The 24444-nt window shown below is 41.3% G+C and overlaps 1 protein-coding gene across 2 annotated transcripts; it reads left to right on the top strand.

Annotated features, from left to right (window-relative positions):
- Positions 1 to 202: 202 nt before the first annotated feature.
- LOC120795051 (mitogen-activated protein kinase kinase kinase 7-like) lies at positions 203 to 23263 on the top strand. Of its 2 annotated transcripts, none has more exons than XM_040136510.1 (14): positions 203 to 617; positions 1099 to 1209; positions 4599 to 4664; positions 5372 to 5417; positions 5682 to 5820; positions 7894 to 8018; positions 8402 to 8530; positions 10345 to 10475; positions 11913 to 11997; positions 12153 to 12283; positions 12387 to 12525; positions 16858 to 16919; positions 17556 to 17671; positions 18023 to 18845. In XM_040136510.1, the coding sequence occupies exons 1-14, from the start codon at positions 552 to 554 to the stop codon at positions 18126 to 18128; spliced, it is 1452 nt and encodes a 483-aa protein (XP_039992444.1). In that variant the 5' UTR covers positions 203 to 551; the 3' UTR covers positions 18129 to 18845. The 2 variants fall into 2 exon arrangements, with proteins under 2 accessions (XP_039992444.1, XP_039992443.1); XM_040136509.1 differs by lacking the exon at positions 18023 to 18845 and adding an exon at positions 20422 to 23263 and having other exon boundaries at positions 207 to 617.
- The last annotated feature ends 1181 nt before the right edge of the window (positions 23264 to 24444 follow it).

Below are 24444 nucleotides of genomic sequence, written 5' to 3' on the forward strand. Positions count from 1 at the left end.
CATCTGGGCTGTTTGGAGCGCAGCTGCCGTTTGGACCCGATTCCTGTCAAAGCCGCACCGGGGACAGAGTGCGTGTGTGCCTGGGAGAGGGGTGGGGGTTGCATATCGTACAGTGTATTGGCTGTGAAAACGGTTTGTCGCCCCCTTTGGAGACTCTCGTGCGTGCAGAAGCCACGCCGGGCTGCATTCAAGAGCGCGAATCGGCCAGCGGCGCGTTTGGGCGATTAGCTCAGTTACCTGCCTCTAAAACAAAGACCCGGATCAGCCGGGCACGGGTGCCGTCTAAAGTCAATCCCAGCGCCGCTCAGCGTGTCGGGCAGACCCCTGTTTCCCGCCCGTCTCTGCGCCGGGACGTCCAGGGGCGCACAGCCCTCACAGCGCCGCCGCTGGTGCCTACTTCCTGAATTCGCAGCAACAGATGAAAAGGGCTGTTCGGCAGCAGCCAGCGGACGTCGAAGCGCGCCGTTTGCCCGATTAACTCCAAAGAAGCTTTGGGTTTTCAAAGCGGCATCCCGGGCAGCTGTGTCGAGGAGTGTCGCCGCGCTGCCGCGATGGTGGAGGCTCCAGCCGGCTGTCTGTTCGAAGACATCCAGTACGAAGACATTCAAGTTGAAGCGGTAAACTTACTGACCAACAACAGCTCGCTCTGCCTTTCTGAGGCAAGATGTGACAGTTGGAGTCGAAATCCTGCTCACGAGCAACGCCGAGATAAAAGCCAGACACGAGTTCTTAGGGAAAACCAGCTCTGCTGCTCTGATAGTTCTGTTCTGTTTTCTGGCCTTTCGTGTGAAATACAGTGAGACAGTAACGCACCGAGGCCTGAACAGACCATGAAACATGACAGCGTTCGCTCCTGAAAAGCCTAAAGGCATTTCAACAACACAACAAGGCCCCAGTCTCTGGGAGGGCAGCCTAGTCGTAAAACTCAGCTGTAGAAAGCAGTAAAAACAGGCTTATACAGGGGTAGGTCCCGTCTACCACGGCCACATTAACGCGCTTGCGTGGGTCCTGGGTAAAAATGAGTTGGTGAAACCAGCACCAGCACCAGCACCTGCCTTCCCTTTGCATTGTGTCATGTTGTCTCCTTATCTTTTTCAGGCTGTTGGCAGAGGGACGTTTGGAGTTGTCTTCAAGGCCGTGTGGAAAGGAAAGGATGTAGCCATCAAGACCATTGAGAGTGAAAATGAGAGGAACGCGTTCCTTGTTGAGGTGAGGTACAGTGTTGTTCTTGAATCCAGCAGCCAGCGCCCAACTTCAGACTGTGGCAGGGTTCAAAGATGCCCACTGCTGTCTTAACTTGATGACGTGAGAGTGTTCTGCAGCTCGCTAGGTGCCAGGTGTGGCCATATAACAGGGACTCTTTAGACCGGGAATAATAATAAACCTAGACACTTTCATATATTCATTTTAAATAACAATTATAACAAAGTTTTTCTTACTCAGGCTGTGTACTTTACTTATGTGTAATAACTTAATTCACAAGCTGCCGCACAAGAACTTTGTCATTAAAAAATACACTTAAAATGAGTAAAATTTGGATTTAACTCAGGAACTGGAGGAGGTTTTGAATCTCCTTCAGTGCCGCCTTTTGATACTGTGCATGTGGATATTTCATAGTGCTGCACAGTGTTTCCTCTTGGTGCAGGCTGTTCTGATTGTGTACCTGACACTTGTTGTGGTGCTGTGGTGCATTCTTGTGCAGTTGGAGCCTTTGTCTTTTAAAGCTGTGAGAGTCAGCTGATGAACAGCAGCCTATTTAATGGAAGAAGCCTCCATAGTGTCAATGTCTCTTTGAAAACAACCATGTTTGGATATTGGGTTTTTTTGTTTTGTTTTTGTTTTCATGCAATCTAGCTCATAATATGGGCGAGCAATATAATGATATACATATACTGTGAGATTATATAAACTTCAGTGATTTAGTTACAGTTGTATGCAGAACTTTGGGTGCCCCCCGTCGTGGCAGATATCAAGTCTAGCTCTGTTTGTTTTTTAATTTTCAGCCTCTCCCTGTAGTTCGCTTCAAATTCTGTAATATTTCAGGCCGCACAGCAGGTTTAACATCTACCCACAGATTTTCAGTGATGTTAAAGTCAGGGGTCTGTGAGGGCTGTTCCAAAAGCCTCATCTTGTGCACCCTTAAGTAGTTTATAGAGGACTTTGACGTCTGCTTTGGATCTTTGTCCTTTTCGAAGCCAGTCCTGTAGTAACCAGCCCATGGCACTTGTCACTAGAACGACTCTGGCTTATCCAGACTTCATACATTGACTTAAGTGATGAGGTTGCAGGTGAGGTTTCCTTCTGATGACTCTTCCTTGCAGACCCTGTTTCTGCAAGCAATGCTGCACAGTGGATCGGTGCACCAGCACGTCTTTGTCAGCTCCTCTGCAGTCATACGGAGGTTTGGCCTCATCTTTCTGTCCAGCAGACCTGCATTTTTATCTCTAAGTTTTCTGGCTCTTCCAGATCTTGTCTTAACTTCCACAGCTCTCCTCGAAAGGCCGTTCCTTATTGACAGTTCAGGCAGTGGAAATTTCAAGCTGGAAGAGCTTTGTTATCCTTTTACAGCCTTCCCTGCTTTGTAGCACCACTTAGCTTCACTTTCAGGTCCTCAGTCAGTTGTTTAGAGGAGCTCATGGTTCTTGAGTGTTACAACAAGGTTTGAAGACTCAGAGAGTTTATCAGCTCTGGAACTGTCATCATCTGACAATCCCCAATGACAGTTCTTGACCTGCCTCGCAAGTCCTAACGAGTCAGTTAAGGTCCAACGAGTTACTGAAGTTCTGAGTGTTATACAACTAGAAGGGGGCCCTTACTTTTGCACATGCCAGAAATTCTGTTGATTTTTTTTTTCTTTTTTTATGAAGTTGATGAAGTAAAACATTTTGAAGAATGGTTCTTTTTTAAATGTTTATTTGCTGCAGTGGTTGGATTTAGTTCTTTTCACTTCAAAAATCAACAAATGCCTGGGAGCATACTACACTCAAACTTCTGCATAAAACTGTGGACCTTCTTAAACTCTCCTTTTAAAATCCTTGGTTGTATTAGGCCATGATGAGGGGTTTACCAAATCAATGAGTAGAATGGATATTGCGATACTGGATTTTTACATTATTTTTGCATTAATCTGACCTTGACTTGTCAAGTATTTGCTGGAGTAACCAAAAACACGTCAATCATTTCTCAATATTCCGCGGTAGAGGATTGTATCCATATGGCCCACATCTAGGTAATGAGTTCTGTGCTGTTTCTGAAGTGAGTTCTTTATGACTGTATGTTTCGGATTGCTTCCTCTTGGTAAATAGACTCCACTTACATAGCGCTTTCCTAGTCTAATCGACCACTCAAAGTGCTTTACACTAGTACCACATTCACCACACTCACACACACTCACATATACTGATGGTACAGTCTTCAGGGGAAATTTGGGGTTCAGTATCTTGCCCAAAGACACTACAACATGCGGAATGGAGAAGCTTAACAAAAATATCCCATTAACTGTTTAGGAATTAAAGCCATTTTTAAACGTAGTCCCTCATTTTCATAGCCTCAAATGTAATTGGACAATTGACTGACTACCAGTTTCATGGCCAGGTGGGGCCTGTTCCCACAGATGGCAGAAACTTTAGGAGTTGCCAAATCCACAGACATCTTAAAAAACCTGCCCAGTTCTGGAACCAGGTTCTTTCCATAGATAAAACCAAGATTAACTTGTAGCAGAATGATTGGAAGAGAAGAGTATGGAGAAGGAAAGGAACGGCTCATGATCCAAAGCATACCACATCATCTGTCAGACATGGTGGAGCAGTGTTATGGCATGGGCTTGTAATGGTCTGCCAGTGGAACTGAGTCCCTGGTGTTTATTGATGATGTGACTGCTGGTGGAAGTAGCAGGATGAATTCTGAAGTGTATAGTTCTATACTATCTGCTCAGATTCAGCCAAATGCTGCAAAACTGACAGGACGGTGCTTCACAATATAGATGGATTATGACCCAAAACGTACTGCGAAAGCAACCCAAGAGCTTCTCAAGGCAGAGAAATGAAATATTCTTCAATGGCCAAGTCAGTCACCTGACCTAAACCCAAATGAGCAGGCTTTTCACTTACTGAAGACAAAACTGAGTGCAGAAAGATCCATAAACAAGCAGCAACTGAAGGCGGCTGCAGTAAAAGACCTGGCAAAGCATCTCAAGGGAGGAAACTCAGCATCTGGTGATGTCCATGGGTTCCAGACTTCAGGCAAATGATTTTCATCCAAGTATTAAAAATAATCCTCATATTTATAATTATGTTGTTTTGTCCAATTACTTTTGAGCCGCTGAAAATGAGGGACTGTGCATAAGAATGGCCTTAAATTCCTAAATGGTTGATGTGATATTTTTGTTAACCTCCTTGAATTAAAGCTGAAAGTCTACACTTCAATCATGTTGTACAGAGGCAAAATGACAAAAATTGTGTCACTGTCCAAATAGTTATGGACCTAACTTTACATAATATGCTGCAATGTAATCTAGAAAGACAGACGGACAGAGACATTAACATATGGATTTGCAGTAAGATGTAGTTTTCCCACCTGCTCTCTTTGTCTGTGCACAGCTCCGCCAGCTCTCCCGGGTGAATCACCCTAACATTGTTAAGCTGTACGGCTCCTGCGACAATCCAGTGAGTATACGAACACTCAACACAGGCTAATAGCTCATGTTTAGTCGAACATATCAGTGCCCTTCTCTTATGATGTGCGTGGTAAAGGACAAGCCCCTTCCTGAGTGAATTTCACAGTTTCAAGAGTTTTTTCAGAGCCCTCCCAAATTGTCCTGACTTAGAACCGTTTTGGAAAACGAAATGTATTTATTTATTGTTATTTATTTTCTAACATAAATGTATTTCTCCATCAAAAAATGTCTGTCCCTCCACAATGCTGGCAGGCAGCACCTCACTTGATAGCAAAGTTAGAGCTGAGAGAGCGAAGTGAGTACTGAGGTCTGGTGCACTCTGACAGGAACTTCCAGTTAGTTTCTATGCACTACATGTGATGGCTGTTGAAATAAGGAGTGGTATCTGAATATGTGTGGCATAGGCCAGTGAGGCGTAACCCAATCAATGGAATATGACAGTAAGATTCTGTGTATGCCACTGACGGTAAATCTGCCAGGGGAACACAAGCAGCTTAACTTACTTATGTGTTTTACAGTGGCTTCAGAAAGTATTCCAATCCCTTTACGTTTTGCACATTTCATGGTGCCATCCACTACACCGGATTTTAGGGTTCCCCCACCTGCCAAATCCCACTTTAACCCCTGCAGATGGCCGATGTGTATTATTGTAATGCTTTCACTGCTGAAGCATAGTAACATGATTTATGTTCTCAGGTCTGTCTGGTCATGGAGTATGCAGAATGTGGCTCATTATATAACCGTAAGTCATATTATGTCTGTAAGACATAGACTGGGTATTATTTTTAACAACATACGCTAGTTTTTATAAAAAAAAAGGCTTAGTAATAAACACATTAACTGAAACACAGAGAGAAAAACCACACTGATGATGCCTTTTACACTCAGTACACGACAGCTCCAAAGTGGATTTGCAGTAAAATGACAGTACCCCATACTGTATGTGTGTTCATACAGTGTTATGTCATTCTTTGCTTTTCTCTCTGCCTGTCACTCAACCACAAAGTCTTGCACAGCGCAGACCCACAGCCACACTACACGGCATCCCATGCCATGAGCTGGTGTCTGCAGTGCGCCCAGGGAGTTGCCTATCTGCATGCGATGAAGCCAAAGGCCTTAATTCACCGGGACCTCAAACCACCAAAGTAAGACTCTGTGATCGAACCGATAGAAGTAACACAGTTCAGAGTTTTTGTAAATACTTTGAAAACCTGGTCAGATATGTTGAACTACAGAGAAAAGATGATTGGAAGTGCTTTTGTCACAATATACAGATGGGTCCAAAAGTGTTGGTCCCCTTCCTCTTAAAAGGAAAACCCACAATTTTCTCTGAAATAAGATGTAAGGGACAAAAGTAACTGGCACTATTCTCTGTTCCATAAATAATAGAACAGACACTTTGCTTGTGGTTGTCTATGTAACATATTATTTTAAATAATACAACAAATGAAAATGCCATGGACAAACATATTGGGACCCTTAACCTAATATTTTGTAGAACATCCTTTTGAGACAATTACTGCAATCCAGCCCTTTTTGTAGCTCTTAAAGAGACTTCTACACTTCTCAGTTGATATTCTGGCTGAACTGTTCTTGAGCAAAATGCTCCAGTCCTCTCAGGTTTGATGGGTGTCCTCTCCCAACTGAGAGTTTCCGCTCTTTCTGTAGATCATGTTATGTACTTTTGACGTGCTTCTTTCCATGTAAATATTCTGAATGACTGATTAAAAGATTGAAGGCACCTGTGATACTAATTGAAGACAATAGTCTACTGGAAATATCAAACAATCCACTTATTTATCACCATTTCAAATGGGTTTTGTTCATATGATTTTGTCCCTTTTGGCCATTTCAGAAGATCTTTGTAGAATAAGCAAGAATTCAGCTGTTTTCACAGCTTCTTTGCTTTACTCTATGGCAAACCCAAGGCAAGCAGCTATGCATGGCAGAAGAGCTTTTTTGATTTCAACATTTTTCAAGAAGAACGGAGCATTGTTTCAATGAGGTGTAAGGGTACCGACACTTTTGGCCACGTCTTTATCAGATCATTGATCACTGACCATTACAAGTCACAAGAACCTTTAAAAGTGAAAAGATTTGTAATATGAATGATTGAACAAGTGATTTAAGATATTCCTGGTGTGAACAGGAATGTCTCCTTATATTGCTACTTTCTTCCTGCTCCAACTCCCTGCACCCTGCATTATGAATGAGCTTATAGCTGTGCACAGGGCTGTCATCTGTTGATTCTTTTCCAAGGGACTTATCAATAATTGTAGCTTAGGTAGGAGTCAGCGTGGACTTCCCCAGAACATTAACTGCTCATTGGATCTGCTTGCTGTCCCATGTGTTAAACAGTTGCTGATTGGTGAAGAACAGAAGCCTGGGACGCCATATATGGAAACGCCTAATAGGAGCTATACACAAGATTTATGGCCTCTACAACTGGAAATGGAAAAATAATCACGCGCTTTTTGCTGTAAAAGGAAAAATCCCCTGTAGATTGACCCTGCATTGTCAGATTTAAGGAAAAAGTGACTAACACTCTAATGCTCTGCCTCCGGTTTGTTCAAAGGCAGAATAGACCAAGTATATAAATAAAGCCCTTTACTTAACATAAACTACTTCAGCAGGATTCAGACTAAATCATTATTATGATTATGATTATGATTATATATTTTTTTTTTTTAAGTTATCCTTTTTATTTCTTTTTTTTAGCCATGCTAGTGACAAGGATCTGGGGATGGCAGTGTCACTCTGTTGGCCTGTCCGACCATCCAATGCTTTTGTTCAGACTAAAATATCTCAACAGCTAGGGGATGGATTGCCATGAAATTTAGGACAAACATTCATGGTCCCTAGAGGATAAATTCTTCTGACTATGATTCCCCAGCTTTTCCTCTGGTGCCATGAGGTTGAGATTTGTGGGTTGTTGTTTTTTTTAATCAAAATATCTCAATAGCTGTTGGTTGGTTTGCTATAAAATATAGTCCACACATTCACGTTCCCAAGAAGATGAATTGTAATCTTTCATCTAGCGCTGTCATCAGATCAAAATCCGGTACTTTGGTTTACGACCAAATAACTCCATAGGAATTCTGGCTCAACTCAGTACATTCACAAATGCATATTTTATATGCGTGTCAGTATAATAGGACATCTGCAATGTGGAACATATTTTCTTAAGTCTCTAATCCTTGTCCACTCTACTGTTTCAGTCTGCTCCTCGTGGCTCGTGGTACTGTGCTGAAGATATGTGACTTTGGCACAGCTTGTGATATTCAGACCTACATGACCAACAATAAAGGCAGTGCAGCATGGATGGCACCAGAGGTGTTTGAAGGTGAGCCACTAACATTACTTTCACTATCAGTCTGGAGCCCCAGCTGAGAGCTGGATAGATCAGTGTTGATGATTAGGTAAAGATTTGTTGGCCACAATCAGTGTCTAGATTTGTATTTTGTCATTGATGTTTGAATATTAAGATTTGCCATCACAATTCTGAGGAGGTGGTGTCGTCAGCCAGTCGGATCCGATCCTCATTGCTCTTGCATTCATTGTGACCACAGTGTTAAAATAAGACCTGTAGATTTTGATTCATCACCAATCAAGTTGGTTCATAACTTCACAGCATTACCGGCTGCTCTTAATTTTTACCTTGATTTTGCTGGTTGATCATCTGAAGCCTTGGATACAGTGAATATAATCTTGTTGTGTATTCCTCAGGCAGTAACTACAGTGAAAAGTGCGACGTGTTCAGTTGGGGAATTATCCTATGGGAGGTCATCACACGCAAGAAACCGTTTGATGAAATCGGTGGCTCGGCGTTTTGTATAATGTGGGCTGTCCACAGAGGTGAGTGAAATCCTGCACCAACTTGAGCTATACTGCCAACTGCTTTTGTTTTCTTTCTTTTTTTGTTTGTTTGATGAATACACTGAATCCAGTGACTGAAATGTGAAATGGTTGCTACTGATGATCCCACTGAGAATTTAAGGGAGACTTCACCAGTTTCACACATCAGCGTGTGTTTACAGGTGTTGGAAAGTAGTACTGCATTTGTGAAAAAAATGAAAACTTTGAGAAATGTGATAAATGTCCTCGAGTGATTTCACTTCAGTCCGTATCAGTCGGGCCTGAAGACTGCAAGTTTGATGAAATGAAAAATATTTGGAGGTGTGGAGTTAGAAAGACGGGAGCTCACCAGACCTCTGTAGGCTGCTCCCCATCTCTGCTTAAAGTAGCAGCTCCAGGACACAGTAGTAGTATAACAGCATAACACACCCAATTGTCAGACTGAACTGTTGCTGTTCGAGTTGCATTGTGAGTAATGTAGGCACCAGGTTTTGTGTGGAATAAAAAAGATGATATCTCTGGTTCTACTGCATCGATAGTGATCTTTTTTTTTTTTTTAAACTGTCCACCATGAGTCCAACAGTGTTATAGGAGTGCTGTGCTAAATTAGTGGAGTGCTCTTTTAAAACATCCTGCTCTATGTTGTCTTGCTCTGTCTTGCTTTGGTTTGAAGGTCCAAAATCTGCTGCTCTCAGCTCACAAGCTCCAACAAAGGGATTGTACTCTCTCTACCTTGCACCAAATGGCAGAGCGCCTAGGTAAATAAGTGGCTGGTTTCGAAAATCCAACATCTAGTGTTTTAAAAGTTAGTGGCCCAAACTAGGAATAAAACACCTGTGAATACTGGCAGGTATTAAGCAGGTGTCCAAGAAAGAATTTCAATGGGATGCCATGTTGCTGTGTAAGCTGGATGTGTGTATAAATACAACTATATAAGAGTGCTCTTCTCAGTCTAATTCTGTGATGTTGATGCAACTGTTTATCATTTGTATTATTTCAGCGTGAAGCAGCCTAAATGAATACATTACATTGTGATTCCCAGATGTTGAAAAATGCCGTGATAGTGGTGCTGCATCCCATTTCCCCTCTCCAGCTGTTTTCACCACACCATTAGTTTCTTTCCTCTGTCTCTGCCATTTGACCCTGGATCTCTCGTTTTTTACATCGGGCGTTTTGAAGTCAACCATAAAGAATGAGCTGAAAGCTGCTGAAAGCCTCACACAGCTGCAGACTGACTGTTGTAGGATTTCTGTGTAGGATCAGATGTACTAGTAGGGTCCAAGGTGACCAGACATACCGTTCCAAGAAAAAGTATGTGAACCCTCTGGAGTGACCTGGTTTTTTTCATGAATTGGTCATAAAATGTGATGTGATATTCATTTAAGTCACAAATAAAGACAAAGTCAACGTAGCTCTAACCCACACCTCCAGCCTGGTTTTCATTGACTGGACTCCAGGTTTGCTGACTCCTGACTCAAATTTGCTTTGGTTGATATCGTTAGCCGAGGGGTTAAAAGGGTTTGTCCAAACTACACTGTGAATGTTTGAATAGTGTTCAGTATGGACAAGAACAATATTATTGTGTGTCATTAGTTAAAATAGATTGTGTTTGTTCATAACTGTAACTTGATGAAGATCTGAGCATGTCTTAAGACAAATTTATAAATGCAATTCGTTCCAAGGAGTTCACTTACTTTTACTTGCCGCTGTTATGTTGTTCCCGCCACTGCAGTGTACAGTGTTCTCACTAGCAAAGCTTATCACTTTTAGATGTTCCACACCACCCGATTGACTGGGTGTTTCCTGTCATGCAGGTACACGGCCTCCTCTGATCAAAGACCTCCCGGAACCCATAGAGACTCTGATGACCCGCTGCTGGGACAAAGAGCCCAGCCAGAGACCGTCCATGGAGGAGGTCAAGAACACCATGAACCATCTAATGAAGGTATAGTCCCAACATGTAACTCTCCCTAAAACATCAAATTGTCATTTTTATATTTCTGTTTGGGTGCTGACTAAACAAATGAAATGTAACTTTAACATAACATTAAATAAGCTCTAGGGGTTGGTAGGTGTGTTTTTTGAGTTTTGGACAGAGCCCAACCCCCCCCCGCTAAGCTAGGCTAATCACTTCCTGACTCCAAAAGGCTGCAGGGCTCATGTGGGAAGCCTGTCTTGAATGAGCCTGACAAACTGAACCAGGATTAAACTGATTAATGAAGCAACTCAGAGCTGATGTGATCTCACTCACTTAAGTGATCACATCAATTGACAGTGAATAAAACACACAAAACTACATATGCAGCCTCAGAGCGGAAGATATTCAACATGTAAGAATAAAACATGACAGCAAAAATGAACGAAACCCCTGCCGAAGCAAACGAGAACTTTTGGAAGCATGTTGTAGACCAGCAGTAATGCCTGACACAAGCAGAAATGAACTCAGCACAATTACTGTTAGCCCACTTTGTTGCAGTGCTCTGCTTGTAATCAGACTGTCATAGATTCAAGTCCTGTGAATTTTCTGTGTATCATATGGGCTGAAAATTAATTAGGAGAAGTGTAAGATGTAACATGAAATTTTAAATAACTTTGAGGTCCCCCATAGGACCCCAATAATGAGCATTTTCAGTTGGATTATGTTGGCTTGTACAAGTGACATAACTGCTTCCGTAAGGTGGCAACACTGATTTATGGGTGTCTGTCCCTTTCATTTTATTTCAATGACAATTAAAGAGAGAAAACAGGGAAAATGTTTCTTACTTTGAGGCCACAGCCATGGGGCAAAGTTGTTTCGTAGCCTTAACTCTTTTGCAGGTGATTTAAAGCACGTCTGTTGACTGGAATATTGCGCAGACCTTTAGACTAAAAAAATGTGAGCTCAAAATAAGCAGACCAAAAGAGCAGCTCATGTCGAATTGCGATAAATTTTACATGTACTGCAAACAGAGTGAACCTTCAGGGTGGAACTGTGGAGAAAACACTGTTTCAGTCTGGCAGATTGATTGTAACACTGGCTCAGACTGAGATGAAGCTAAACCTGAAAACTAGCCTGACCAGGACCAGGTTAGTCTGGAGGGATAAGTTTCCATGGTTACTTGTGGTAACAAACTTATTTAAACCTCCATTATGAGACAGAATTTTCCTGAAAATAATCCCGATTTACTGATATAAGGTTGGTTTAACCGGTGATCTATCTGGGAAAGAGAGGAGTAACTGTATTTCCCAAAATGTTGAACTTTTCCTTTCATTTCGTAATGGTTTATTAATACCAGTAGATACCTTTTTGATACATTTTCCCTTCTAATAAGGCTTTATGTATCAGGTCGAACTGTAATGAGTTCTCTTTGAAAGTGATGGGTGGTGTGTTTGGATCTTCCAGTACTTCCCAGGTTCTGATGAACCACTCAAGCTCCCTCACCAGTCTTCAGCCAACAGAAGTGGCTCCTCCTCAGCCACAAGCACAGGTAATTACCAGCTCTACAACTTTTATTAATGCGTGATGGTTTTTGTCACCTCAAACAAAATGTTTATAGTCAACAATTGGGTCAGTGTGTGTTGAACACATCGTATGTTGCAGGCAGAGAAAGTGTTTTCATGAATCAGTCTTTGCTGGCTGCAGGTTCATACGCTGACTACACCATCAACACTAACAGAAGTGACGACAACACAGAACACAGAAACTCAGTTGGCAGAGAGGAAACCCTGAAAAGCTTTGAGGCCAAATTTCCACTACAGTTCAAACCCATAAAGGTATTTTAACCGTAAAAAGTGACGCAACAGGATCATACTGTCAGGAATATGTTTTGTTCAACCTCTACTTTTTATGATTTGAACAATTTTTATTCCGCCTCAGACAGCCACATTGCGCGCTGGTCTGTCCAAGGTGTCCAGCATAGACAGTCAACCAGGACGCTCCCAAAGCCCCAACTACTGCACCAGCCCTGTAACAACCACTGGCCAGTCAGAGCTGAGGATGACATTTAGTCCCACAGGTAGGTAGCCTCATGAGAAGGTTAACAGCTGATGCTGAAGCTACAGACTGAAATTTGCCGGGGGAAACTTACCTGCATTGGGGGCAGAAAATGGCATCTATAAGGTTATGAACAGAACTGCAGGAGTTTCCATGTCTACCTAATGACAGTCCACAAAATCTTTTATATTTTTATGTTTAATCAAACATTTAACTGTCATTAACCTCTGTCATTAACCTCTGTTACTTTCTTTACACTCAGTACAGCAGCATCCTTTTGTCTCTGCTGTTTGCATTATCTCACCGTGCAGTATCAAACAAGAATCTCTCTCAAACAGGCTGGACATTGGAGAACCTAGTGATTTTGTGTGTCAAAGTTAAATCAGATGGAACTCTGGTGACCAAAAGCAAATGTATCTTGCGCTGGTCCACACAGAAATGAATGGGGAGCAAATTTTGGTCTGACTGTGCCATTAGAATGAAAGAGGTTATTTCTGAAAATAGCAAACACAATTGGTAACACTATTTTGACCTTAATTTACTTGAGTGACTCCTTGCCAAAACAATTGATTGCTTTTGTATAACGATACACAATAACTTTGTGACCAATTATTATTATTGGCTGACAAATACGAAAATTAAGTATTGTTACCATTCTGATATTTGAACTTTAGAACTTTTTAGAATTTTTATTTCCAGTAATGTGGAGCCTTGGCTGTGAACTAGAGACGCCACTCGTAACCCAGTTTACTGAAGAGTAGCAGAGCAGAGTACATTTCCATATATATTGTGCATGCATGTTTTGTTTTTTTTTGTCTTTCATCTCTGTCTTTCTGTCCTGTACACTGCTCTCTGTCGGTGCTTGTGTTTCCCCCCATTGTATTTGTCATCATTATCATTATCAACATCATCACCATAAAAGCACATGATCACACACTGCACATAGAGACAACACAAACCTATGAAGGCTTCAGAAAAAGTACCCAAGCTGGTGAGGTTGGACACAGTTAAAAGCTATGGAGTAAGAATGTGTTTTTTTAGTTGCTTTTTTTTTTTTTTTTTTTTAATCTTAAAAGTGAGAATTGCATGGAGGAGGAAGAGAATTCCATAGTTTTTTGGCAGCTATAGAGAAAAGCCTGTCCACATAGCTCTTAATCATGTATCACGAGACAGAAGTCAGGAGTCTTCGGTCAGAAGTGTGATATAGGGAAAAGGGTACTATAATATTAGAAGTTAGCTAGCTAACTGGGAGGAGAGAATGGGAATGATGGGGTCCCTCTTTTTTCACAGTTGTTAATACTATTGCCGCAGCATTTTTGAACAATTTGGAGAAAGGATAAAGAAGTCTGAGTGATGCAAAAACTTGTTGCAGTCATCAAGGCAGGAGGATAAGAAGGCGTAGATGACTTTCTCTAGGTTAGAGGTACAGAGAATGTATCTGAGTTTGGAGACAACACGCAGCTGAATGAAACTTGATTGAACTACCTGATTGATGTTTTTTACCAAATTTTACCGCTATATTGAACATGACCACCAAGATCTTTTTCATGCTTTTTAACAAAAGAAGTCAATGTGTCAAAGTGAAGAAAAAAATCATGTTGCAAAACATTGTGGGGCATAACAGGAGATGAGAGTGTGAGGATGAAGAGGAGTTTCTAATTGAGACACCAAAGGATCTGTTGGATAAGTATGAAGAGAACCAGGCAGAAGGCAGAGGTGGACACCCCCACCCATTGGTTTAAGCTGGGAATGAGATGGGAAGCAGTGATCTACTGTGTCAAGGCTGCACTTAGGCCTAAAAGCAAATTATAGAACAGTTACCTGTGTCAGCAGGCAGGAGGAGACCATTTGTTACTCTTAGTAATGCAGATCCAGTACTGTGAAGAGCTCTGAAACCAGGCTGGAATTTTTCAAAAATACGGTGTTGAGCCGGATAAGACAACAGTTGTGTTTAAAACTACTTTTTCAAGTATTTTAGAAAGAAGTGGGAGCCTGGGGATTGGTCTTGGATTGGATCGATGATTGACTGAACGATCTAGATTCTGGTTTTTAAAGTGGCTGGAAAACTGCATGTTTAAATGAAGAGGGAACAATGCCAGGTAGCAGAGAGCTGCTGATGACTGAAAGAATCCTGGGGCCAATGGTGCCAAAAACTTACTCGAAGAGTTTAGTTGGAATCATGCTGAGGAAACAGGTAGAGGTCTTGATAGGGCAGACAGTATGAAAATGTTCCATCAGACTTTAGAACTGCAGTGTTTTCAGAGGAGATTGATAGACTGTTTACAGATGGAATAATACTAGCTTTGATGTCTGGTACTTTGTCTTTAAAGAAATTAAGGAAATCCTCACATTTTGTGGCAAGTTTTAAGCAGGAGCTTCGGGAGGAGGAAATGACAAAATTTACTACACAAAAAGTACCCTGGGATTAGGACAGTTTTTGGAGATAGGATCAGAAAAGTATTTTGCACTGGAATTTTTGACAGCCAACTGGTATTTACCCAAGAGATCCTTCAAAACTTGAACCAAGTTCTATCATTTATCCAGCTTCCATTTGCTCTCTTCCTTACTGCACACTCCCCTTATTTCTTTAGTATTGTAATTTTTAAGTCATGGGAGGCTAAAGACATAAGTTTTTGGTTTTAACAGGTGTGACAGAGTCAAGGGTAGCCAAAACAGTGCTGTTAAAAGGAGACAAAGGTTCCTCTGTGTTCACACAAGATGGTGCGGCCTCGATAATGGTAGTGATGGGAGTCTCTCTACAGGCTTCTGCAAATCTGGTGGCAGTGGAGGAATTCAGGATGTGGGAACAGAGAAGTGCAGAGTGGACAGGATGATTGGGAGGTAAATTAAGATAAAATATGATTTCCATCTGATCCGATAGGTGGAGATCCTCTATCACAGGGCTGGAGATAGAGAGAGACCATTGGTTGGGCCATTGCCAGATTGTTAGGGACTAAATGAGCCAAGTAGATTTAAGAAATCACAAGTCATGGCTTGAGACAGAAAGCAAATGTGGATTTTGAAATCTATGAGATTGAGAATGTTGTCATATTTTGGAGCAATGTGGGAGAGGAGATTGGGGAATCCACTGATACAATTAATATTGGGCTTAGGGGGCTGTACACTCGTGCATGGGCTGATGAAAGCTGGGGAAGCCTGAAGGAGTGGCTTCAGTGAGAGGTGTGAGGTCATCAGGGGTAAACCATATCACGATGATGAAAAAACGGTGAAGATTATGGGACAAAATAAAATCCTAAGAGAGAAATGATTTGTTAGACACTGATCTCACATTTAGCAAACCAAAATTGGAGTGGGAGGAAGAAGAGGAGTTTACAGTAGGTGTAATTTCTACTAAGGTTATCGTACTTGGAGATAAGGTTAGGTTGTGATTTACAGGTGGAGCAGCTGAATGTGAGTTTGACAGTCCATGCCCCATGAATGGTAAGGTATGAATTAGGTTAGATGGTACTGAAATTCATAGTCAATGTTTGCAGAGAGCAGCTTTGTACCATGGAGGTTTGGATGAGGTCCATCAGGTCTGAAGGTCTTTTGGCTACAGTTCCACAACAGGTCAAAATCGTCATTCAAGTCAAGATTCAGACGTGCTGTGCTGCATCCTCTTTTCAGCCAGTTGTGTTGTGACAGGGAAAGAGGAAAAACCGCCACAGCCCAAGGAAGAATTGGACCGGATAAAGGGATGTGTCTCCCAGTGTCCTTTAGGTGGGAAAGGAGAAGCTCAAAGTCAGCACAGAGGATTTCTGGTGGTTGTTGACTGACATCATCTTTAAGGCAGTTGAATCCTTGTAGAGTTTGATGCTGAAACCAACCGGCCCCTTCTCCTTTCTACCAGTAATACCCGGTCAGCTGTGAGTGTCTCCACATCAGGAATCAATTATTCTACATGTTGAAAAAATAAACTAAGATTCTTAGGAACAGATTTATAATAATTAAAGGTATTCTGTATTCTAGGAATAGTGGAAGTTCTCTAAGCTTAGACAATTGCTCAATAAATCTTTTGATCTTAAACATGAAGCCTTTATTGTCCTCTTCACGTTTGTATTTGTAGGATTAATGTTATCACATATCTGTATCTGCCACAAGAAAGATCATTATTAGTTATAGTTATTGGCCGTGAAATTCCATATCAGTGCTACTTCAACAGGTTGAGTTCCTCAGTCTGACAGCACCAAGCTGACAACACACAGTCAAAGCTCTGAATCCTGTTGCGCTGGTCATTCTGAACCACTACAGGGCATTATAGTGCAACCTACCAGTGTTTGTATGTGTGCTACAGGAGCTCTTTTACATTGACATTGACATTGACAGGTGTGTGTCCATGTGTGTGTGTCTTTAGCTGCCAATGGTTTAGACAGCTCCATTCCCTTGGCCTACCTGAAACTGGATCACCAGTTACAGGTAAGTTGAAAATACACTTAAGTGTTCATTAGATTAAATCCTTTGTATGACATTATAATACTGTTACTGCGAGTACTGATGTTGTTGTTATTATTATTATCATTATCATCATCATCATCATCATCATCATCATCATCATCATCATCATGATAATTTATTACATCTTAGAGTTTTTTGACTGTTATGTCTATTACTGGGTCACGTGGGTCAGTAGAGCACTTTATTCCGGTCTGCTTTAGTACATGGGCACAGCTCTAGTGCGTCCTCCCTAGTACATACTATGTCCCTCTATAATAGCTTTTCTCAAGCCTTGTGCAGGGGAGTAGCATGAACAAATAAATACATGCAGACACACTTTAAAAGCTCAATTTCATATGCATATACTTCATTACAAACAGTGATATGTACTGTATTGGATGAGTTCCAGTTTGAACCAAACAGTTTGCTGAGGTAGTGTCCTAGTGCAGCATTTGAGAGGTTGGTGTTCAAACTCAGCCGAAATAATGTTTTTTTTTGACACCACCTTTAGCTTTTCTCAGTATTACTCTCAGCCACTTCTTGACGTTGAGCCGAAACCTGCGTTATACCCTGTTATTTAATATAGTTTTAATCACCGAGCTGTCCCTGTGCTTTCAGCCTCTGGCCCCATGTCCAAACTCCAAAGAGTCCATGGCTGTGTTTGAGCAGCACATCCGGATGGCTCAAGAGTACCTCAAAGTCCAGTCGGAGATTGCTCACTTTGTTCGGAGGAAGTAAGTCAAGTCACATGTTGTCGTTTTTGTTTAATAGAACTATATATACATCTTCAGGGATTTTGTAACATAGATGTTACGTAGATGTATGATTCGAGCATGAACTCAAAAGCTCAAGTGCTTTTAAATCCATCTGCTGATCATCGGCTGGCATGCGTTCCCTGAACTGATGTGTGTAAGATCGCTTAATAATCATGGTAACATGTATGCGCATAGGTATAGGGATTCTCCCTGATGAATTAGAAAGTGAAGAGTTCCAACAGAAGCATGTTGTGTATCTGATCAGTTCCTCATTAAAACTGAGTGAAATGTAGCAACTGCAAAGTAACTATCCTCACTTTAATACCGCAGCACAAGATGTCTCTTCTTCATTCCGGCTCTACCTCTTTGTCAAGTCCAGTCCCAATCTGGACTAATACACTTCATCAGCAGCTGCTGCTTGGTGAGCTCTTTGTGACACCAGAGCAGATCCAGAAACACACCAGGTCCAGTAAAGCCTGACCTGCTGTCGGTCACCAGAATTAGATTTCACCACATCGGTCCATGTAGCGGTGAGGATGCAGGATGACATAATCTAAACTGTCCAATCAGTGGGTTACCTGTCACTTCACACGACTTCATGTTAGCTCTTTCCTCTTGGTTCATTCGTAACAAGTCAGTCTGAAAAAAGCAACAGTGTAGCTACAGCACCTGAACCAGACGGCAGGTGTGGAAGAGGCGGGATTGAGACTTCATAAACCTACTGAAAATGTAAACGCATTGCAAACAAAAAGGATTTGTTATCTGGGTGATGAAATAGTCATATTTCTACACAGAATTATGACCTGTCTATCTTGAATCCTCAAGAATAAAAGGTTCTGCCATACATGAGACATCTTCAAGTTTACTGCTGCTGCCTCCCCTCTAAGTCTAATTCTGCCTTTAAAGGCAGACAGTTCAACATTTAATAGGCCTATTCGCTTTCTCTCTGAGAATGAGATGAGAAGGTGATTATCAATCCCTTGCTCTTGTGTTAAGTACAGAGCTGGTCAGGACATGGTTAGCCTAGCTTAGCATAAAGACTGGAAGCAATGGATCTGTCAAAAATTAAAAACACACCTGTCACTTCCTCTGAAGCTGTCGAACTTTTGTGTTTAACCAGTAAGCAAACAGCTAAAAATGACAATTTACAGTTTGAGGGGGGGTTGTATGCTAGAATTTATCTCTCGGTGGACAACGGTGTATCCATCTGCACTGTTCCTCGGTGCAGTGTATGAGCTTAACTTTGTTTGATAAGAGGAACCCTGCATGTCCAGAAAAAAGAAAACCCTACACAATAAACAAGGCCCCTGTACCACTGTGTATCAAATCTCACCTTTATAATGTTCAGACAGTGAATTTATTCTGTAATGTTTTAGACTTTAGTTGTAGTGCTGTATTACTCTGCGGTATACAGTAGGTGTTTAGAATGGGTTTAACTTTATTATTCAAATGCGTTCACGGATGCACTGCTAGTGTGCAGAGTCACCTGGAAGATGATCCGGGCAGCAGAGCCATCTGGTGAAAGGAGGACATTTGGAACATGTCATTGTTTGAAAAAACAGTCCATGTAATTTTGTCTCCTCATTTTCCATCAACAAAAATAGAGGGATTTTATTAAAGTTTTTATTTTAAACTCTATTTTAGTCCTCTCTGTGTTTGTCAACGCTGTTGTATGGAGGTGTAGTCACAGTTATTGTTTAATGACATCAGTTTCCTCTTATTCCTCCCATCGTCTGGTCGTCTCTTCAATGGGAGATTAGGTCATTGATCAATACATTTTGTCACAGTTGTTGTTAATGAAACTAACACTATGCTGTGCACACTCACTGCACCCAGCTGTTGCTCATCAATTAATATTGTGAGCACATAACTCTTTGGGGCACTGTTATCTGATGTCAGCAGTGAGGTCAATTTCATCTTTTAGGGTTTGCTACTGCCCGACTGTTGACCGCATCCGAGTTCTGTGGTCACTTACACACACTTAGTTGCAGGATATGACTGACAGTTTATGGGACCAATAGAAGAGCAGCAGAGAGAATCCCCGTCCAGAAACATTTGTCCATCTTCTGTCTCATGACCAAGCTCAGAAAAACTGAGAACTGCAATGAAACATTCAGAAGCGCAAAGTAAAGACTATGACTCGCAAAGCATCAATAAGAAATGCGAACTAGACGACAGACATTAAGCTGTGATTTCAGATGCTAATCGCCTTTCTTTGCATTTCTGGTAAATGATAGTAATTTTGGGATGCGGTTTACGTCGACTGGTTTGTGACGCCACATTTCTTTGCGCTTTTATCAAGAGACAAATGTGACTCTTGATGCATGGTCTCCAGTTTTGCTGAAGTTAACTGTCATTCAAGCAGCATCAACGTGACACCATCTTGGCACAGCTCAGAGTTACGTCAGTCTCGCTCTACTTCCTTACGCAGGGCACTGAACATAGACGGTCCCTGCCCCCTTGTCCCTACTCACTACTTAACACTCAATGTCTGTTCACCAGTCACTATTCTACATGCTGATAGGTGCATTTCTGAAATTCGGACAGAGCCTCCAGACGTTATGCTGTGCCATGTTAGCATTTGTCATCTCACTGAGATGAAGAAAGCAAAATTAAGCAAATAAGCATTTTTCCAGAAATGTTGAATGAACCCTTTGAGACATAATGACTCATTCCTGGCCGTGATGTACTGACATTAACAGAAGCTCTGCGCTGCTCCCTCTGTCCAGACAGGAGCTGATGTCTGAGCTGGAGCAGGACCAGAGGGAGCAGCAGACTTCATCTCGACTCATCCAGGAGCACAGCAAGCTGGTGGAGGACAACAGCCACCTGTCAGCCTACCACCAGGGCCTGAAGAGTAAACTGAGTCTGATCAAGGGTCAGAACCAGCACCACAGCTAGGACAGTAAGCTGGGCCACGGGTAACAATCTACACCTCTTCAGTTTTGCTGTTCTCTTCAGGACTGTCCCGTTCTCTGAAGGATGAGAGGAAACACTCCAGCTGACAATAAAGTAGGGAAGCCTGTTATCCGGAGAAAATAAGATATTTAGCTCGCCACAAAACAGTGTATCAAGATAACATTAGAATTCAATCGATAGTTTGGGATTATAAATTCTAAAGTCCGACTGAAATTGGATTTATCATCTAGACATTATTCATTTTTGTGTAATGAAATACAAACTATAATGATAAGGCAGCTGTCAGAAGTGTTTTTGGACATATTTGTTGAAAAAGTGTCTAAGCCTCAAGCCTCTGAGTGAGTTTGACAACTGAGTGCTGGAGTTGGAAGGACCCGTCATGATGTTAAAGGAAAGTTCCGGTATTTTTAACCTGGGTACATTCTCATAAGTTTGGCCATTCTGACCATGTGTCAACTTTGCACTCACGTCCAACTCTAGGCCATAAACCTTGCGTGCCCCTTAAAGCTTTTCACATAAGCCTCAGTTTTACGAAAATCATGTCAGACATTTGTCTCTGAGTTTGACCTCAAAAACACAGAAACATTTTATCTAACTGCAGAGGGATCTGCTTCCTGGGCAGCTTTCAGCTTGGCCTGATATACAGTGCGTTGTTTGACTGGAGCCGTTTTTAAGAGTGAGGCTGAAAAATACTGGAATTTTGCACATTACCACTGATTACGTCTTGCTAGCATAAGCTTTCTGTCTCTGATGGATCCTGATGTAGTGATGACAAATGACCAGACTGTCCAAACTCACAACCACAGGAGTCCTGTGACCTCAGTACTCATAAGATTCCTCTGTGATTAGAATCACGGCGGAGTATACGGAGTGTCAAGGTCACCAATGGGGCTACTTGGTAACAGCAGTGGCCCCCCATCCTGCTTCAGACAACAGTGTGCTCCATATTTCCAGTTTAGACCGTTGGAAAATAAGCAATAAAACAAACACTTTGTAGTGCCTGCACCAATCAAATTACAGTATGAAGACCATAAGTCCGTACCGAAAATTAACAACGTAGAACACCAACCAGCGTTGTTACTACAGAAATATGACTGAAATGTGCATTTCTTCAATTTTGACCCTATACTATAAATACAAAACACATTTAGTAGAAGAAGCGAATTTCATAACCAGGAGCACCTTTTGCTATCTTGAGTAATGAGGTGACTCAGTTGTGAGAGATAATGAACCTAAAAAGTAGTAGCTGCCACATCCTCTCTGGGCCTCTGTACATTTGGTGATGGAGTTGGCCATAAAATTCAGTCCCAGTCATTTTAGTCCTGACCTTTGGGATGGACCCAGTGGGACCAAAGAGACTTCACATGGACTCGTATTCTGAAATGGACTTTCATTCAGATAAAAACTGAAGCTTCAGGTGTCATTTCCTTGTGGGGTTATAAGATAAATTGCCTTTTAGCCAGTGAATTTTATTTTGTTGTATTTTCTTTGTTGAATTGTTGAAAAGTAGCTACAATTAAATTTGTAAATTCTTACTTTTATATATTTACTTAGTCACACCCCTTTTATTGTGTTTTATGAAAATAGGAAAGGCAGGGTGGGCTGTATCATTTAAAACCGATTTTACTGTGAATGCAATTGTTACCAAAGGAATTCTGCTTCAGAAAGATGCTGCCTCAGAGCAAGAGAAGAGCTTTGTTGAAAGGCTGTTTGAAATGGAAATAACTGTAGAATAGTGAACCTGACAGATTTTTTTTTTTTTTTTTTAATCCATTTCAGTTTTGTTTTCTTCAGTACACACAGCCATATTCCACATAATTAGATTAACATTATTCTGCACTGCACTTATTTGGGGCAAAGAAATCTTCAGCATGTGTTGTAGTCTCACTTTGGTTTGGGGATTTCTGAGGGGGGGATGGAATGTTGTTTAAATGCATTTGTTCAAACGTTGCCTTAGCATTGTTCTTGTACAGTTCATTTTCTCATGTCAGTTTATTTTGTGGATACTTTTAATTGAAACCTAAGAATTCCTGAAGCATTTCACATGTGATTTTAAAATGTACAGACTGTAATACGCTTTTAGAAAGTAAAAATCGTGTGTGGTATTTTGTCAGTAGTTTTAATTTACAAAACTGCTTTTACACCACAAGTGTACTGTTTTCTTTGAAGGAAGATGTTTTGATGTTCCTATTGCCAGCCACAGCAGGACACGTGAATGGTGGTGAAAGTATGAATAAATGGACTTTTTGTTCTGCTATTAGTCTGAAGTGCTCCAGTCAAAAATGGTGGCACAGATTATCTGAGCTTTTACACAAGGAGCAGGGCTTTATTTCAGCATGGTAAACTGTAACACTACTGGTTAACAATACAACGCATATATTTAACCCAGTTTACCGAGTAACACGTAACAACACAACCCCTCAAACTATTCCAGCGTATCGGAAGTGGTATGAATTAGTGACGTGTAGAATGACTGCATCATCACCAACAGGTTGGACAACAAATTTGAGCCTCAGCACACTGAATTTAGTGTTGAGTTTGGTGATAAAAGAGGCTGTTAGTTACACAATAACTGAAAGCTGAGCAGCTGACAGCAAATACTAGACACAGAGATACAGATCTTCATAAGAGCACTAAAAATAATAAAGCTGTGTAGGAGATGGACTTGGAAGCTAATCTACACAACTAAAATTACATACACATTCCTCGTATTTCCGCCGGTCTGCACCTTCATGAGTAGTCATCATCACCGTAGCGCCATGTTGTTGTAGCAACTTCCGCTTAAAGTAAGGTGTCTTCCGAATACATGCGTACTCACCAAACATATACACCATTCAGCCAAGACATTAAAACTGTTAGCTTTTCGGTGTACATACATACTTATACACATACATACAGCTCTGGTTGAAATTACTGGAACCCCTGAATTTTCACTACAGAATTTAGAAAATCCTAAGAAATAAATGCAAATTAACCAATCTTGTACAATCAGAATATTTAATAAAATATCCAAAGTTACTGAACAACAACAAAAAATGCTTTAATATATTGAAATAGAAAAATACAGACATTAAATGTATGCGCAACACAACTATAGGCATCTTTTGATGAATTTATATTAGTTCCTCAAACAAAATAAAAAACAAATAAGACTCGACTATGCTTAATTTTCAGTCCTCACATGACCTGAATTAACCAATGACTGATGGTTTTACTGCATAAAAAAGTGCTGCTTGTTTCCAGTTTCTTTTTCAGAATGGTGAAGACGAGAGAGCTGTCTGAGAACATCAGAAATGCTATTATCAAAAAACAGAACAATTCCAAAGGCTACAAGGCAATCAGCAAAGATCTGGAAATCCCTGTTTCAACAGTTGGTAATGTTATCGAGAGGATTCACAGTCATAAAACTGTTAAGATGCTTCCATGACGTGGCCCTAAGAAGAAACTCAATGAGAGAAGTCTGAAGGTTGATGCGGATTGTAGAAGAAACACCACACAAGACATCTAAAAAGCTTCAGGCTGACCTGGAGCAATCTGGAGTGGTGGTTTCAGCCCGTACCATACGCCACGCACTAAACCAAGTAGGTCTCCATGGGCGAAGGCCAAGGAGGTCACCACTATTGAAAGAAAGGCAGGCACAAAAAGGCTAATGTTTGCAAAAATGTTCATAGATAAGCCACAGTCTTTCTGGGATAATGTTCTATGGACAGATGAATCCAGAGTAGAGCTCTTTGGGAATAAAGCTCATATGTTGATTATAGGCGACAAAATGAAGACCACAATGAAAAGAACATCCTACCTACAGTAAAACATGGTGGAGGTTCTATCAGGCT

The sequence above is a fragment of the Xiphias gladius genome, chromosome 10 (genome assembly GCF_016859285.1).
Source record: "Xiphias gladius isolate SHS-SW01 ecotype Sanya breed wild chromosome 10, ASM1685928v1, whole genome shotgun sequence".
NCBI lineage: Eukaryota > Metazoa > Chordata > Actinopteri > Istiophoriformes > Xiphiidae > Xiphias > Xiphias gladius.

Excerpts from the sequence above, each read along its gene's own strand:
- LOC120795051 (XM_040136509.1), top strand. The coding sequence starts at position 552 with ATGGTGGAGGCTCCAGCCGGCTGTCTGTTCGAAGACATCCAGTACGAA. Across the intron at positions 4,665-5,371 it reads ACGGCTCCTGCGACAATCCA|GTCTGTCTGGTCATGGAGTA; the intron begins GTGAGTATACGA and ends TTATGTTCTCAG. Across the intron at positions 8,019-8,401 it reads GGCACCAGAGGTGTTTGAAG|GCAGTAACTACAGTGAAAAG; the intron begins GTGAGCCACTAA and ends TGTATTCCTCAG.